A 15,832-nucleotide genomic window follows, 5' to 3' on the forward strand; every position below is an offset into this window, starting at 1 on the left:
TTTCCTGGTACTTGCTTTGGAGACCAGGCTGGCCTCGAACTCACAGAGATCCACCTGCCTCTGCCTCCCGAGTGCTGGGATTAAAGGCGTGCGCCACCACCGCCCGGCCCATTTCTTTTGTAAAACACCCTGGTTTTCTGCACACAAGTACCATGTTCAATGTGACTTCCTTCATATGCCTTAGAAATGAGAGTTAAAATGATGCTGGGATCAAACAAGTTGCTTGAGAGGCATGGACCCAGGAGAAAGATACAGCTTCGTTAGTGGCTTCACCAATATCGTGGCCCAGGTTGGCCTTCCGTGTCCAGCTTTTGTAACTCACTGTCAGCATCCGAAAGACCCACTGGCCTCCTGGGATGTCCACAGACTTCACAGGTGGCTGATGTGGAAGCAGAGTGGCAGTTTACTGGGGTTCAGTGTAACTATTCCGTGGGCCGTCCTTGTAGGAATCACGAAGGAAGCCAGTTACAACCACCAGCCTGCTTGTTCAGCAAAGGAAGTTAGGTCCCCCATTTAAGTGCCGGTGGCCTCACTCCCAATGTTTCCCACCTGCCACAGGGTCTACTCCTAACCTGTGACATAGGACAGCACCTGCACCTTGTGGTAGTCAGACATGATCTCTCACCTACTTTTCTGTGTTTGCGTCCTCGTCCTTCCGTGGCTCTGTTCCTATCTCCCTCGCATCCTCTCCTTCCCTTGTTACCTTGTTAGTATTGATTTTGTCCTGGTTCATCTGTGCATGTGCTGACAGGCTGTGTTTTAAAGCAGCAATTCCTGAAGCCTTTGAGGCATATTCAAGGAGGGTAATCGTAACAGTTAGTGTAACAATCAGTAGGTTGTTGGGTTTGTTTTATGAAATTTGGAAAACATTTCAAATAAGAAAACATTTGTGAGAATTGTTTATATATCATAACCAAAATCAAATAATTACTTGCGCACAGCTTTAGTCATACATCTAAAATAGAATAGCAGAAACGATCATATTCATTAACTTTCATTCTTTGTGAGTTAATTATCATATCTGTAATCATTCGACTTTCCAGTTTCCTGTATTTCCTTTCCTGTACATTTTATTTCCCATTAGCTTTTAAAGAGGACAGGGAGACAGGCTGTAATATTATTAGCTATGACAAAAAAATTGATGAGGGACCTTTAACACAGGGTTTGGGATTTACCCGTCATAGTGTTTTGGGGTTATTCCTGCCTCTGGCACCATGGCGATGGTGAAATAAATGTTTCAATTTTCAGTCCCAGAGGCGCCAGACCGGCCTACCATCTCTACGGCATCAGAGACCTCCGTCTATGTCACCTGGATTCCCCGGGCGAATGGCGGTTCTCCAATCACTGCCTTCAAGGTGGAATATAAACGGATGAGGACTAGTGACTGGCTGGTGGCCGCTGAAGATATCCCTCCTTCCAAACTCTCTGTGGAAGTTCGTAGTTTAGAACCAGGTAATAGTACTTTTTTTTTATTTGCTTTTTTTTTTTGAGGTAACAAATGCTTATTGTAGAAAAATTTGAAAATAGAGAAAATATGAAGAAGAGAATAAGTTATCTGAACTATAACCCAGCCGTAGTCAGGGTTTGTGTTTTGGTATGTTTCTTTCTAGTCTTTTGTTTTTCTCTATGTTTTTATATGCCCTGGAGTCTTGTCATAAATACAGCTTTGCGTCCCTCATTTTATATCCAACTTTGCAGGTGTATCATACTTTGCTTAACTACTTGTGTTGCTGTTGCTGTTGTTTCAGTGGTGGAGGTTGAAGCCAAGGCCTTGTTCATGTTAAACACGCACCCTACCACTGAGCCACATCACCACCCCTTAACCATTTCATTTCTGGACTTTAAGTTGTTTCTCTAATCCCATTCACCCCCAAACCTTGAGACTATTAAAAAGGAGAGAAAAGTGTGGATAAATTTATCCTTTTTGGGGGGCTCAGGACCACTTTAGATCCTGGAATTTTAAATGTACACAGATGCAGCAGATGTCTGTGTCAAACTTTCTGTCGTGGGGAACAGATGCAGTTAGTTGAGAAGAAACAGCAGTTTTAGATATGGGTATTGGAACCAAGTGACACTTCCTAGCCTGAAAATCTTCCAGTGATTGTGTTTGAATGATGAGGACACTCACTTTAAGATTTTAACTTATTCTTTAGATGCACCACAACATCATTACAGGTTTTTATAGTTTAAAACGTTTTGATTTTGCCCCATCTCCCAGGTTCAACATACAAATTTAGGGTCATTGCTATCAACCATTATGGTGAGAGTTTTCGGAGCTCAGCATCCCGGCCTTACCAGGTGGCTGGCTTCCCAAATCGTTTCTCCAACCGCCCAATAACTGGACCTCACATTGCATACACAGAGGCTGTCAGCGACACTCAAATCATGCTAAAGTGGACGGTACGTGAGTGGACATCTTCTCAATGAGGTTTCCTGTCAGTGTAAGGTGCTCGTGATGTGATGCTATGAGCAACCAGTTGTTGAACTTTTAATTGTGGGGAAGTAGAAGGGCACTGGTGTTTGTCTAAAGCACATATTCTAAGAGGGTTAAAATGGAATTATCATTTATTTTGCCCTCATCCAAATGTTGTTAACTTAATTGACACTTTATGATGTATTCTTTTTGAACCAAGTGTACATTTAGTTTTGAAGCTAGTGAAGTGTATACTGTTTTATTTTTGTTTAGTCCTGCAATATGATAAATGATCATATACCTTTGAATATCTCTGATCAGGTTAGAAAATGGCCACTATACATATTGCAAAGCAAAGCTAGAGAAACATTGCCGTACAGATGAGGAAATTTGGAGATTACTCTTATTTTTGCCTTTGACAAGTCTTTGCTTCTGTTTCCTAGTATATTCCATCAAGTAACAATAACACTCCCATTCAAGGATTTTATATCTACTACCGGCCAACAGACAGTGACAATGACAGTGATTACAAGAGGGATGTTGTTGAAGGTGAGTCCCGTGGTAAGCTGGAGCCCCTGAGAAAGTGCTTTCATGGGGAGGGGCTGAACATCAGGAGCCATCGTCACAGGCTAACACGAGTTAGAAATGAGCTGGTTTATGCTGTTCACTTTGTTCCAGTGAAACCCAATTTCCCCAGTTCCCTCTCTCTCACTGTACACTATAATGCATACACACACACATATATTATAGTGCCCTGATTTTGTTGCAGAGTCAGATACAAAAGTATGGAGAAGATGACTTGTTAGTAGTTCACCAAAAAAAAGAATTGACTTTTTTTTTAAAATGACCAGCGACCTGAATGTATAAATCAGTTGCAACTTCTTACTACATTTAAAAAAAAAAAAACAAAAAAAAACTCTCCTTAGTTTGTAGACCTGTTCACTAGGACAACCACATCTTAAGTGTATTACCAACCTTTAGCGATGTTGAGAAGTTGGAGTGTTTTATATTGGGAATAAGAAACAGCCCAGGTGTGAAGGGTACTAACACTGCTCCTCTGCTGCATTTAAATCTAGAACGATCTAGAATGTTGCCTGTGGCCTGATGGCTGCTGTGACCCACTTGGCCCCATCTGCAGCCTCAGCCATGCCTTTTGCATCTTTTCTCATTGGTGATGTTGACACCAGCCTCAGGTCCTTGGTGCACAACTGTTCCTGCCACCCCACCCCCCCAACCCTGTTCCCCTTTCCTAACACTTTGCATGGGTATTCTCACTCTTCACTGTTGGGACTTCACATGCCTCTTCCCCAGACCAGATCTTCCCTGGAGTTCTAACCCAAATACACCCTTCATGTTTATTTCATAACATTTAATCAAAGTCTAGATATGTGAGTATGAGTGTTTGAAATGGTATGTTTCTCTTACTAAATATCAGCTTCCTTTGGACATGGATCTTTCTTCCCTCTGCTGTGTTCCCAGCCCCTTCTGTGATGAGGCGTTTGGTATCGGATGGATTGATGGGCTTGTGAATGGAGTCCAAAATAAGAGCAGTGGCATGTCTGGTGGTGCTTGCACTGGAAACAGGAGCAGCAGGAGAGCTGTGTGCAGGCCTTCGTGCAGGAGGGAGGGGGCTGCTTCAGTCCAGACAGGTAGTCCTAAGGACATGACATAGGGAAGAACTGTCTAACATAAATGTCTAGCTTCCCTCACAAGGTAATAGGTCCCTCGAGTCTGGAAGCATCAGGTACAAACCAGATGCTCTATTCTTTGTAATATCATACATGGGTTTCTTGGTTTGGGAGGAAAACTTCTTCTAAGCTCTGCTTTTAGTCCAAGATTCTGATCTTTTGAAATAGTGAATGTCTTGGTTGGATGTATAGTAGTTCAGGGATAGAACATGTGCTTAGCATGTGCTAGGCCCTGAGTTATGTATGTCATGCACTCATACATACATCCCTGTATACATAAATACATATACATATAGCAAATCTTGTCATAAAATTGCCCTAGGCCTAGGATTTACCATATGACTTTCTGCCATTAAATACATAGGTTTAAAAAATTAGTTTCGCCGGGCGGTGGTGGCGCACGCCTTTAATCCCAGCACTCGGGAGGCAGAGGCAGGTGGATCTCTGTGAGTTCGAGGCCAGCCTGGTCTACAGAGCGAGATCCAGGACAGGCTCCAAAACTTCACAGAGAAACCCTGTCTCGAAAACAAAACAAAAATTAGTTTAAGTATGCTATATCATATCAAACATTACAGCATTTTTTTGAGATTTTATTTGTTTTTTATCTTATATATATATATGAATATTTTCCCTGTATGTTTGTGTGTGTACCACGTGTGTGCCTGATGCCTTCAGAGGTCAGAAGAGGGAGTCAGATTCCCTGGAACTGAAGTTCTGGATCAGTTGTAAGCTGCTGTGTAGGCACTGGAACCAAACCAGGTCCTCTACAAAATGAGCAAGTGCTCCTCACTGCTGAGCCATCTTCCTAGCTCCTGTAGGATTTCTTCTAGTATTTATTCAGTGGAATTACTTTTGCAGCTTAATAAAATCTTTGCAGTCTGGGTTTTTATACTTAGTAGTGTAGCTGCACTTGACTGTATTTTGAATGAAGGAATGGTTTGTTCTTCTCTGCTGTAATTTTTAGTGGCACACTTACTCTGTGCTCTCAGAAGTCATCAGTAGCCATCTTGAGGGAGAGACGTGAACACCAGGAACATAAGGAGAGAGTGGGAAGCCTTTGGTGGTCTAGACATCCATGCCTTGGGTGTGTTTGGTTTGTGAACATTCAGTGCACTGCACATGGTGTGTTTGCCTCTTGAGATTGCATATTTTCCGTCAATCAAAAGGCTGTTAGAAAAAAAACAAACAAACAGAAAGATAATTATGACTTCTGCATTTTGTTCTGTCCAAGTCTTTGTTTTAGTTTAGATGATGTAGAAGTATGGGGATATCAGATTTTTATTTTTAAAACTTTCGACATTGGCTAAACATTTGGCATAAGATGGCTCTAAACAAAGCCGATGTGAGTGGCGTAAGTAGCCTCTGGGTCTGTCCCTCTTCCTCACCTTCCTGCTTGTACTTTCTGGGAATCCCTGTGGGTTAACAGTTTTTCCACTGTGCTCTTCAGAGGAATCTTTGACCTGTTGCAGACCTCTGCGATCTGAGTGAGCCTGGCTCTCAGAGAGGTTAGCAGCACTCCGTGTCTAGCAGTGCTTGCAGATGGAGTTTCCCCTGGTTCTTGGCGAGCTTGTTTATAAACGTAGCACACTGAGCAGTTAGATGTTTAAGTGGGATCCACTGTGCTGTGTAATTTGCTTATTCCCTATTTTCAAGTTTATTCATTTGAAATTCTTTCTGTGGCAATTGGAGCTATTGGTCTATTCTCTCAAATCCAGGAACAAAATGCTCTTTTAAAACATATACTTAAAATTTTTTTTAAAGATTTTGGTTACTTGTGTGTGTATTGATCCAAAATTTAGGTCTTCCTCACTCCCATTTCTCGCTTTCTCTCTTTATTGAATCAATTATAAAGACTGCAATAAGAATGCTTACATTTCTTATATTATCAGATCTTCTGCTTTCTTTGCCACATTTAGATAAACTACAAATGTTCTCAGGCTGCCAGTGTTTTTGTGTAGAGTATTTTTGTCTTGTTAAGAGGAGTTCCAGATAAATCAGTGTATAAAGCTCATGGTGCTCTCTAATTCTAAGCCCGAGGCTTAGCAGAGGGTGTATACTCATTGAATGGATTTAGACACAACAGTGCACATAGCTATCTCATTTATCACAGATAAAAATTCTTCTGTTTGCCGACCTGTAGTTTTTGCTATTGGAAAGATCGGACACAACAGTGAAATACAAATCTAAGAAGGTCTATATTGTAACCGTTTTTCTCCTAAAAACCAGTCAGAAGCTTAACCCCATTACTAGTTCTCTGAAGGGAGTACCCTGGGTGTAGCAGAGACGTAATAGATGGGTATAGGACCAGGGAAGCCCAAAAGCTAGAGTGAGCAATAGTCTTGTGGGGAATCTTTTGCATTTTAGAAATAGGCCCATTCCAGCTTCAACCAGTTCCTTGTTTAAAAAAATTTTCAGAGGCGGGATGGAGTCTCTTTACAAGTCCAAGAGAATTCTAGAACCCACTCCTAGACCTCTCAGAGACATTTGATCTTAGACAAGCGAATTTTCTCTCCTGTAAAATGCACGTCTGTGTGAATGAGGGGTTTTGTGCTGGTGACTTGGAAAGGGGCTGAAGTCTTTTTGTCTGTGTTGAATTAGAAAGGAGCCTGTGATACTGGTCCTGTCAGCCAAGCAGATTTGACTTATGCCTGTGGTGTGGGTTTTTTGTTTTTTCTATCACTTTAATTAATTCTTGAATCAGTTGGTGGTATATGCTTGGATTTCTAGGAAACACTGGGAACAGTTTGAAGAGTCAATTTCTAAACAGGATTAAGAGTACTTGAAGAGTTAATTAAATCTGGCAAAAGTGTCCCTGTTTATGAAAGTTTGTCACAGATCCATGAAAGTGAAAACGGGGGGTGATTTACGCTGGAGTGCTCAGTTTGAGAGTGTTTCTAAATGAAACGTTGGCTGCATGCCACAGATAACAGAATCCTAATGTGGAGACACTTGTGCAGTTCTCAGACTGACTCCAAAGGACAGCGGCCTCGGGCACAGCGGCTCAGTGCCCCCACAGCAGTTTGCCTTCTGTGGATCCTCGGCCGTTGGTGGTATGTCCATGGCAGTGGACGAGAGTGCTGTGAAAGCCCTTCCTGCAACTGGTCCCCTCAGGGTCATGCATGCACTGTTTGCGATCTCGTTTGCACTATGGCTTTTTAGTGGGTGGGCATAGTGGCCAGACTTGCTGGGCTAAAATGCGGATTCGAGATGTTATTTCCCTATGCATGTATATTTATTAAAGACTTGTCACTTATTTTTAATAAAAGTCAGTATTGCTACCCACACACCAGCTGCCCTTTAATGGAGTTTATCTCTTTACCTGTTTTCCATTGCACTTAGTAGAAATGCTGTTCATCCATGATGCAGTAAAAGATACTTACATGGAGGAGATTTTTATCTCGTAGGCTGTACAAAATGGTGAGGGGTACTGATAAATCTCATCCTGAAAACACTGACTAAGCACATTGGTGTCATCAAGGCTGGGTGGTGTCTACAGCATGCCTCTCATATCTCTTCTCTAGGTTCAAAGCAGTGGCACACAATTGGTCACCTGCAGCCGGAAACCTCCTATGACATTAAGATGCAGTGCTTTAATGAAGGTGGAGAGAGTGAGTTCAGCAACGTGATGATCTGCGAGACCAAAGGTAGGAGAGGTGTGGAGGTCTGGGTTCCTCCCTGGCCATTGTTAGAATCCCAAACACTAGGTCATATCTTGGAATTATTGGTATGTTTCTGTGTGGAGATTTCTGCCTTGGATGAGTTTTTGGATGCATGCATTTAGACTGCCCCATAGAAATACCTTGTGCTGGCTACAGCACTTATCTAAAGTATTGTCTACATAAGCATTAGTGGTGTCCATTACTTTCCATGTGACCATACATAAATCACTTCTTTTTTCTTATTCTCCACAAAGAGAGTAGAAATATTTGCTAGCCACTTGCTATGAAAATTGAAATATCATTAGAGCTATAGAAGATTAAGGAAAAGTATGACACCTGTGCTACAGTTAGGAAAAGGCAACATCTGAGGCTGGGAACTTTATAAGGAAAGAGGAGGGTTGTTTAGCTCACAGCTCTTGAGGTCAAGGGCATGATGCTAGCTAGTGTCAGTTTAGCTCTGTGAGGACCTGTGACAGGTGGCATCACAATGATAGGAGCGCACACAAGAGGGACTGATCAGCTGGCGAGCCAGGAAGCCAGGGAGGCCAGACAGGGGCCAGACCTGTTCTTTTATAACAGCTCCCTCATGAGAACTAACTAGGACCTCACAAGAACTCAAGCAGTCCCTTCTGAGTCAGGTCCCCAGGGACTCCCCTCTAGGCTCCTCCTCTTTTAGGTCCCACTACCTCTTAACATGGCCACACTGGGGACCAAGACTAGGGACACTCAAGCCACAGCAATCTGCTTAAAGTAGTTTCTTGAAGGACAGATACTTGTACTAGCTACATGCTTAACTATGTGTTATATTAAGTTTAAAATAGCAGTCATGGATTTTAAATTGTCATTCTCAACTCTGCTGACACACAGAGAATGACTATAAAAGGATCTGTAAAAGGAGGAGACACCACATGGGAATAGAAGAAACGGTAAATCTAGATGTTCATAAAGCAGAAGTGAAAGTCCTTATACCTCTCTAGGACTTTTCTCAATGGTCTGTAACACAAAAGTCTCTGCTGGGGATCTCTGTTGTCCCATTGCTTAGTGAGAAGTAGGGAACCAGCTCTGAGCTCATTTAGGAAGTTCTGTATCTTCTCCTTTCTCTCTGCCTTCTCCTGGGTGTCCGTGGGGCCCTGAGTGCAGCGCTGCTCATAGCCAGCCAGGGATCTGGCTTTACATGTAGTCATGTAGGCATGCTGAGATCTGGTAATGCCTATTTTTAAAAGATAATAATTATTAAAAAGTTTATCATCATCATCATCATCATCATCATCATCATTATTTTACGTAGGGTCTCATATATCCCAGACTAGCCTTGCACTCCCTATGTATCCTTGAACTTCTGGCCCTTCTTCCTGAATGTTGAGATAATACGTGTACAACATCATATTCGGTTTATGTGGTGTTGGGCTCAAACCCAGGGCTTTGCGTTCTGCTCTATCCCTAGTCCTTTAAAAGGACCTTTTTAAAGAAGGCTTAGGTAGCATGGAAGAAGGAAGTTTCTGAATACTCAGGCTAGCCCTGAGTGTCTGCTGTAATTGTTTTTATTCGATGTTAAGGAAATGAATAAAAAACGAAACAGAGACTCAAGCTTGAATTGCAAAGCCAGGCTCAGGTTTCCTCTTATAAATTCTCAATCTTGTGTCTTTCTGCTGAAAACCTCTCCCATTAAATCCACATTAACCATCTGTCCACGTGGACCTAATCTGGAATTTCATTTGGTTCCCATATATCTGAGTACCTCCCTGAAGCAGGCATTGTGATACATTCAGGAGGACTTCTTGCTTGTTTCTAGAGTGCTGTGATACTCAGAATAACCAAATGAAGTATGTCATCTCTTTACCCGAGACGTTAAGAATCTTGCCCGACAGGGCTGGAGAGCACAGCAGTTGGTCCCCAGCACCCATGTTGGGTGGGTCACACTTGCATAACTCTAGCTCCAGAGGACCCAGTGCTGTTCCGGCTTCTAAGGGCATCTGAACGCATATATATATATATATATATATATATATATATATATATATATATACACACACACACACACACACAAAATTATATATATATATACACAAAATTATATATATATGTATATACACACAAAATTATATATGTATATATACAAAATTATATATATGTGTATATATATATACCAGGCACAAGGTGAAACAATACTGGCATAGGGTTGTAGCTCAGAGGGAAGCAACCTGCTTAACATGTCCCAAGTGGTGTGTTCCGTTCCCAGAACTGCAAAGAAGGAAGGGACTGAGACATCATAATGTGTTTTATAGTCATGTGGCTGTGTTCAGAATAGCGCCCCTCATTAGCAGCTGCAGTTTACAGCCAGTGGACGTTTATTGACTGGAGGCTGGGCAGTCAGAGCATAGTGCTGACAGTTTGGCAGGGGTCTCCAGTACTGTGTCGTAGCGCAGTAGAAGAGCAAGTGAATGAGACCAGACCAAAAGGATCCATATTCATACCCATTTTCTTAGGACCAACCCACTCTTGTAATGATGACGTTGATCCATTGGTGGGGGGTAAGGTCCTTACTACCTAATCACTAATTTCACTTTTTAATGCTGTTATCATGGTGGTTAAATGTCTACATGAGTTGGGAGACAGCCAAATTCAGACCATAGCACTTTTTGTTACAGCCTAAGACGGAGCTCTTTTTTGAATCCATTTTCTGAACACAGAGCAGGTTCGTGGAGGTGAAAGTGATACAAGCAGGTCTGAGTTTAAACCTAGGGATCCTAGCTCCAGAGAATGGGCTGTCAGCCACTGTGCTCTGCTGATGGCAGAACGGGACTTTTCGATGACATGTAGAGCCATTAGAATATGTGACTTGCAGATGGCGAGAGTGGGGTTTGTATCACACCTGTTAAATAGTGTTTGTGATCACAGCTGCCCAGAATCCTCATCAAGTAGGTAAGAGGACCGTGTTTACATGGACTCTAGGAGGCCTCGTTGGGGATGCTTAAAGGATGCATGAGGTTTTTTGGGAGTATATGTAGTTGCTATAGTAGTTGCAGTTAATCGTCTAATGTTCCTGTTTTACATGGTACAAGAGTAAAACACCAGCTCCAAGTCTTATTCAGAGGAAAGTACATCACACAGAATGAGTTTTCTTTTCTGTGTTTTTTGTTTTTGTTTTTGTTTTCTGTCCATAAGTTGAAGTATTTTATTTCAACCCAGGGAGTCTTCTGTTAGCACAGTTCAGCAGATCATCAGACCGCTGTTTGGGTCAAACCAATTTGTATGTTTCTTGGCTCTTAGAATTGCTCAAAAATTTGTGGACTACAACTCTGGCAGATCAGAATTCAAATTTTGGATCTCTCTTTGTGACTCATTGGTGGTCATATCGTCTCTGTAAGGAGTGTAAACAGACCAGCTGGCATTCCTAGCCAGACCTCCTTCGGAGAGTCCATTTCATAAACTCTGTATTCACTCTGACTTAATTTTTTTTTTAAATATTTCATCCAGTGAAACGTGTTCCTGGCGCTTCAGAGTATCCCATGAAAGACTTGAGTACCCCTCCCAGTTCTTCAGGAAATGGAGGGAACGTGGGGCCTGCGTCCAGCCCTGCCAGGAGCAGTGACATGTTGTACCTCATCGTTGGCTGTGTGCTTGGCGTTATGGTCCTCATTCTTATGGTTTTCATTGCGCTGTGTTTGTGGAAGAGTCGCCAACAGAACACCATACAGAGTGAGTCATTTAGAAATATTTCCTTGTATTTTTCTAAAGATGGGTAGAAAAAATATTGTCAGAATAAATATTGATTCCTAACACTTTCGTGTGTTTGCGCCATGGAACGAAAGCCGTTAGATACTCTCCACTCAGAGGGGGTGGCTTTAGAACCATTCATGCTGCCAGCCAAAGTAAGTGGAGCATCAAATTAAATTGCCCAATAGAAATAAACACCAAAGCCAAAGCTAAGCAGGTCTCTGAGTAAATAACTGTCTTGGTGCTGGGAAGGCCTGGCTTTGTTGGACCACCAAAGAGGATGAGTGCGTGGATCATCAGTTCTGGAATCACTGTAGGAACGTCTCCATGCTGCTGCAAGGCTAGTCAACAGGAAATGGCTTGATGGAAAGGAAGGTAGGGAAGCCTTTAAGTTACTGTCAGTAGGTGTCATGAGCAGGGATGACATGGTCCTGCCTCTAACTGCTGTACCCAGACAACGCTGAAGTGGCAAACTTCCCACTCCCAAACTCCCAAATACATCAAGGAAGAGGTGTGATTCTAAGGTTGATGCTGGTACTGTTTCAATACCAATAGCCTTCCTCTCTTGTCCCCAACCATTTGAAACACTAAAACCAAATCAAGCAGGTTTGTCAGCCATTGGTGAAGAGAAGATGTTTGGTCCAAGAATAAGGAAATAAAAGAAAAGCAAGAGGAAACCCATAGCGATAAGTACTTCCAGGGACCATTGTCACATGATCCCCTTTTAAGTTAGTAACTCATGAAAAAAAAAATCATCTATTTTGATTGGACATTGCCTTCCAAAAGAGGCAGACTGGATTGCTGATGTCAGGCTGCCAAGCTTGTGAACATTTGATTGGGCCTTATTCTAAATGGTTCTAACACTTTACTTTAAACTGTATGTGTGTGTTGAATAGTAAAGCATTGTTCTGGTTATCTGAGAAAGATTGATCTGATAAGAAGCCATTTTCCTTTGTGATGATAACATTTTTACAAAATGGAAAATTATCATGGGAGTGTTTATTCAGCCATTTATGCCACCAGAAGAAACTCATTGTCTTCTGCCCGTCAGCCACTTTGCTAAACAATGTCGATCAACTGATATCATGGCCTGCTCTGAAGGAGCACAGATAAGCTAGTACAGGAGTCTATGTTCCTGTGGGGAAAGCACAGGACCAGGAGAAACCTGGAGAGCACTTGGCAAGAACCTGGCACCAGATGGGTAGAGTTTCAATGCTAGGATTCTTTCTAAGTGTATCCGGCAGATGTGCCTCTGGAAATCAGAATTTGCTCAAGTGCTTTTAATATAAGGAATAGATCACCTTTTTGCCTTTGGTACCTCACACCTCGGCATGCACAGTGATGGGAGGAGCTATTGAATAGCCAGCCAATGGACACATGTCATCATCTTTTTTACCTAAAAGTGCTGCTTATTGCTGTTTAAAGGGTTTTTTCTCAGTATTCTGACCATTGTTTGTGGCTCTCTGAAGGGTGTGGGAGTCTAAGCGCGTCTGCTTAACTGTTGCCATCACTTGGATGGTTTCCTTTTGCACATTATCCCTGGGGAGCAATTTCTCCCTGATAAATTTTTCCTTCTATTAACAGAGTCTGAGTTAACGCAATGTTCCAGGCTACTCTTCACTCTGAAGAAGTAACAGCAGCAACTTTACCAAAGCTTTGTGAGAACAGTTTAGCATGTTTTATTTTAGTCTTGTTGCTAGTATCTTAGTGATTTCATTAATAAAATTTCTCAGCAGGAAGATTTTTTTTCCTTCAGTCTCTGATTTTGCTTTTCCTTCTGGGCTTGTTTTTTCCTTTCAACAGAATATGATCCTCCAGGATATCTCTATCAAGGGTCAGAGATTAATGGGCAGATGGTGGAGTATACCACTCTCTCAGGAACAGCCCGGATCAATGGGAGTGTTCACGGAGGCTTCCTCAGCAAAGGCAGCCTCAGCAACGGCTGTTCTCATCTCCACCACAAAGGCCCCAATGGAGTCAATGGGATCCTGAATGGAAGCATAAACGGAGGGCTTTATTCTGCACACACAAACTCGCTAACCAGGACACGTGTGGAGTTTGAGCATCCTCACCATCTAGTGAATGTAAGAGCCCTCATTACAAATGATAGCGTCTCTAGGCCTCCGTGGCTGGGTGCAAGGACTGGTGATCACTTGACTCTTTACACTATAGGCACCTCGTAAGTCGTGGATGTGGGCATGGCGTGTGTCGCCAGCAGCTCCAGATCCAGAGGAGTCTTCATCAGTTTTCTGTCACCAGTAATAGCTGGATTTGTCAGCTTGATCTAGCTTTAAATTATTTAGCACCAAATGAAATGCAGGAAAGAACACATTGAAAGTTATTCTTGAGACAAAATGGAAATACCGCTGAGCAAAGACCAGGCCAGATGGTTCGCATTTGATTTACTTGGAGCTGAGTCTGAGAACTCAAATGCTGTTAAGTCTGGCAAATGGAGGAACGTTCTGCGGCACATCGGGATGCCCCAGTGAAAGAGGTGGTGGCAGCTGCTCCCCACTGAAGAAGCAATTCCAGTTCTGCACAAGCTGTGGCCATGCACAGTGCAGGACCTGGTGTTGCTAAACTTTGACCTTTTGATACATGAGTAAATATAGGTAAAAATCACCAGATGCTAGGCTTTACTCAGATTTTTTTCCTTCTATGCTGGAGGTGGAACCTGGGGCTTCTCCTAGAGCAGGCAAGTGTTCTGCCGACGAGCAACACCCCCGCTTCATGAGCAACACCCCAGCTTCATGACGACCATGTAAAAGATGTACACGGGCTGCCAGGTTATCACCCCTGACACATCAGGAATTTGTGTTGCCCAGTATTTTTTTTTAAACCCTGTAGCATATAAACCTTTTGGATTTTAGAATCTTAGCATTTTTCAGCCACAGGAGTTCAGTTGCAAACCCTTGGCACTTCCTTATTTCTGAGGCAGATAACACAGTTTTGGTTTTTGTGACGGGGCTAGAATGACTAACACAGTTTCGATAATATTGCTTAAAGTTCTTGTCTGAGCGAGTCTGATTTATTATATTTCTGGCTGGGCATCTATATTACCTTTTAATCAGATAATTTGTTCAGTTGATCAAATTAAACGTTCGTTTAGTTTTTACTGTTCTTCTGATTACAAAGACATTTGCTACAATCTGGAAAAGTTAGTTTTCTTTTTTCATCTTCAATTTAGTAAAGATATTGAAATATTAGATTTGCAAAACAAAAACTATAAGGTCCATATTTATCATAAAGCTAAAAAAAAAAACCCTATGGCTTTTGTGTGACTGAGTTTTTGTACATTCTTCAAAGTGTATCATCACCAAAAGATAATGATTCCATTATTCTGTGGAGCAAGTCATGGCCTGTCACATTCCCAGTTCGCTCCTCGCCTCAGCCCAGAAGTGGAGAAAGCTGACAGAGAAAGCATTCTGCTCGGAACAGCATAGGCTGTTTCTGTAAGAAGGAACCCCATGGCCGATGCTTCCAACTCGGCACTCTGGGTTTTCAGAACCGACTTGTCATTTAAATGATATCTGCCCTCTTAGGTGCACAGTTTTAGGGGTGGTCAGTGCGATTCTAAACTTTTCATCTTTTTACTCTTCTGAAAGGAATGGCATAAAGAAATTAAAATCTTATTAGTGATCCTGAAAATCACTGATTTGCAGTTCTCATCAACGACATCATTCTTCTGAACTTCTGGAGTTCGCCCACATGGACTGAATGTAGTCTAGGGATGTTCTTCCTCTGTTTTCCCAATCATTCCTGTTGTTAGGTGGATCAGGGTTACCGAGAAAAATTTCTAGTCTTGATTTGCTTGGCTGTTGTTATAAGATTAACAAAATGGAAAGAGTTCTAGCAAAAGCAGTTGCCTGAACCTTTTCTAACCTCGAAGGCCTGCTTGAGGTTTGGGTGCTCTGTGACAACCCTCCCCACCTTCAAATCCAGCTCTGCTGTTTTTCTCCAGAAAGCAGAACTCTGGTTCTAAGGCCAATCTTTAACTTTCTGTTTGCCATTCTGATGTATGTCAAGTGAACGTTTTACAATGAGGTATGTGTTAATCTGGGCATTTTCCTTAATTGCTGAGCAGTTTCCGCCAAAAGCAACATCAAAATATTAATATTCCCTCCAAGTCATGGCTGGCCAAGAGTTCGCTCCATCTGGAAAAATATGACGTTTTAAAACTGTGCAGTCAAGTGAACGGACCAATTCGAAATAATTACAGGAAAATGAAGATGGGTTGATCTTGTGACGTCATTCAAACAAACTTTACACCCTGTCTCTCTAACTGGTATCCCATAAGCTTTTTCCATGACTGCTAGAAAAGAAAACATGAGTAGGCGCTTATGATGTATAATATA

General features: G+C 42.1%; 1 protein-coding gene across 1 annotated transcript in view; it reads left to right on the plus strand.

The window, feature by feature from the left end:
- Positions 1 to 15,832, plus strand: part of Cdon (cell adhesion associated, oncogene regulated) — a 92,807-nt gene that overhangs the window by 58,449 nt on the left and 18,526 nt on the right. Inside the window, exons 12-17 of the mRNA XM_059267605.1 lie at positions 1,249 to 1,452; positions 2,219 to 2,400; positions 2,857 to 2,962; positions 7,623 to 7,745; positions 11,238 to 11,459; positions 13,281 to 13,561. Of these exons, the coding sequence (XP_059123588.1) occupies positions 1,249 to 1,452; positions 2,219 to 2,400; positions 2,857 to 2,962; positions 7,623 to 7,745; positions 11,238 to 11,459; positions 13,281 to 13,561 (1,118 nt within the window). The remainder of the gene's footprint in view (positions 1 to 1,248; positions 1,453 to 2,218; positions 2,401 to 2,856; positions 2,963 to 7,622; positions 7,746 to 11,237; positions 11,460 to 13,280; positions 13,562 to 15,832) is intronic.

The sequence above is a fragment of the Peromyscus eremicus genome, chromosome 7, assembly GCF_949786415.1.
Source record: "Peromyscus eremicus chromosome 7, PerEre_H2_v1, whole genome shotgun sequence".
NCBI lineage: Eukaryota > Metazoa > Chordata > Mammalia > Rodentia > Cricetidae > Peromyscus > Peromyscus eremicus.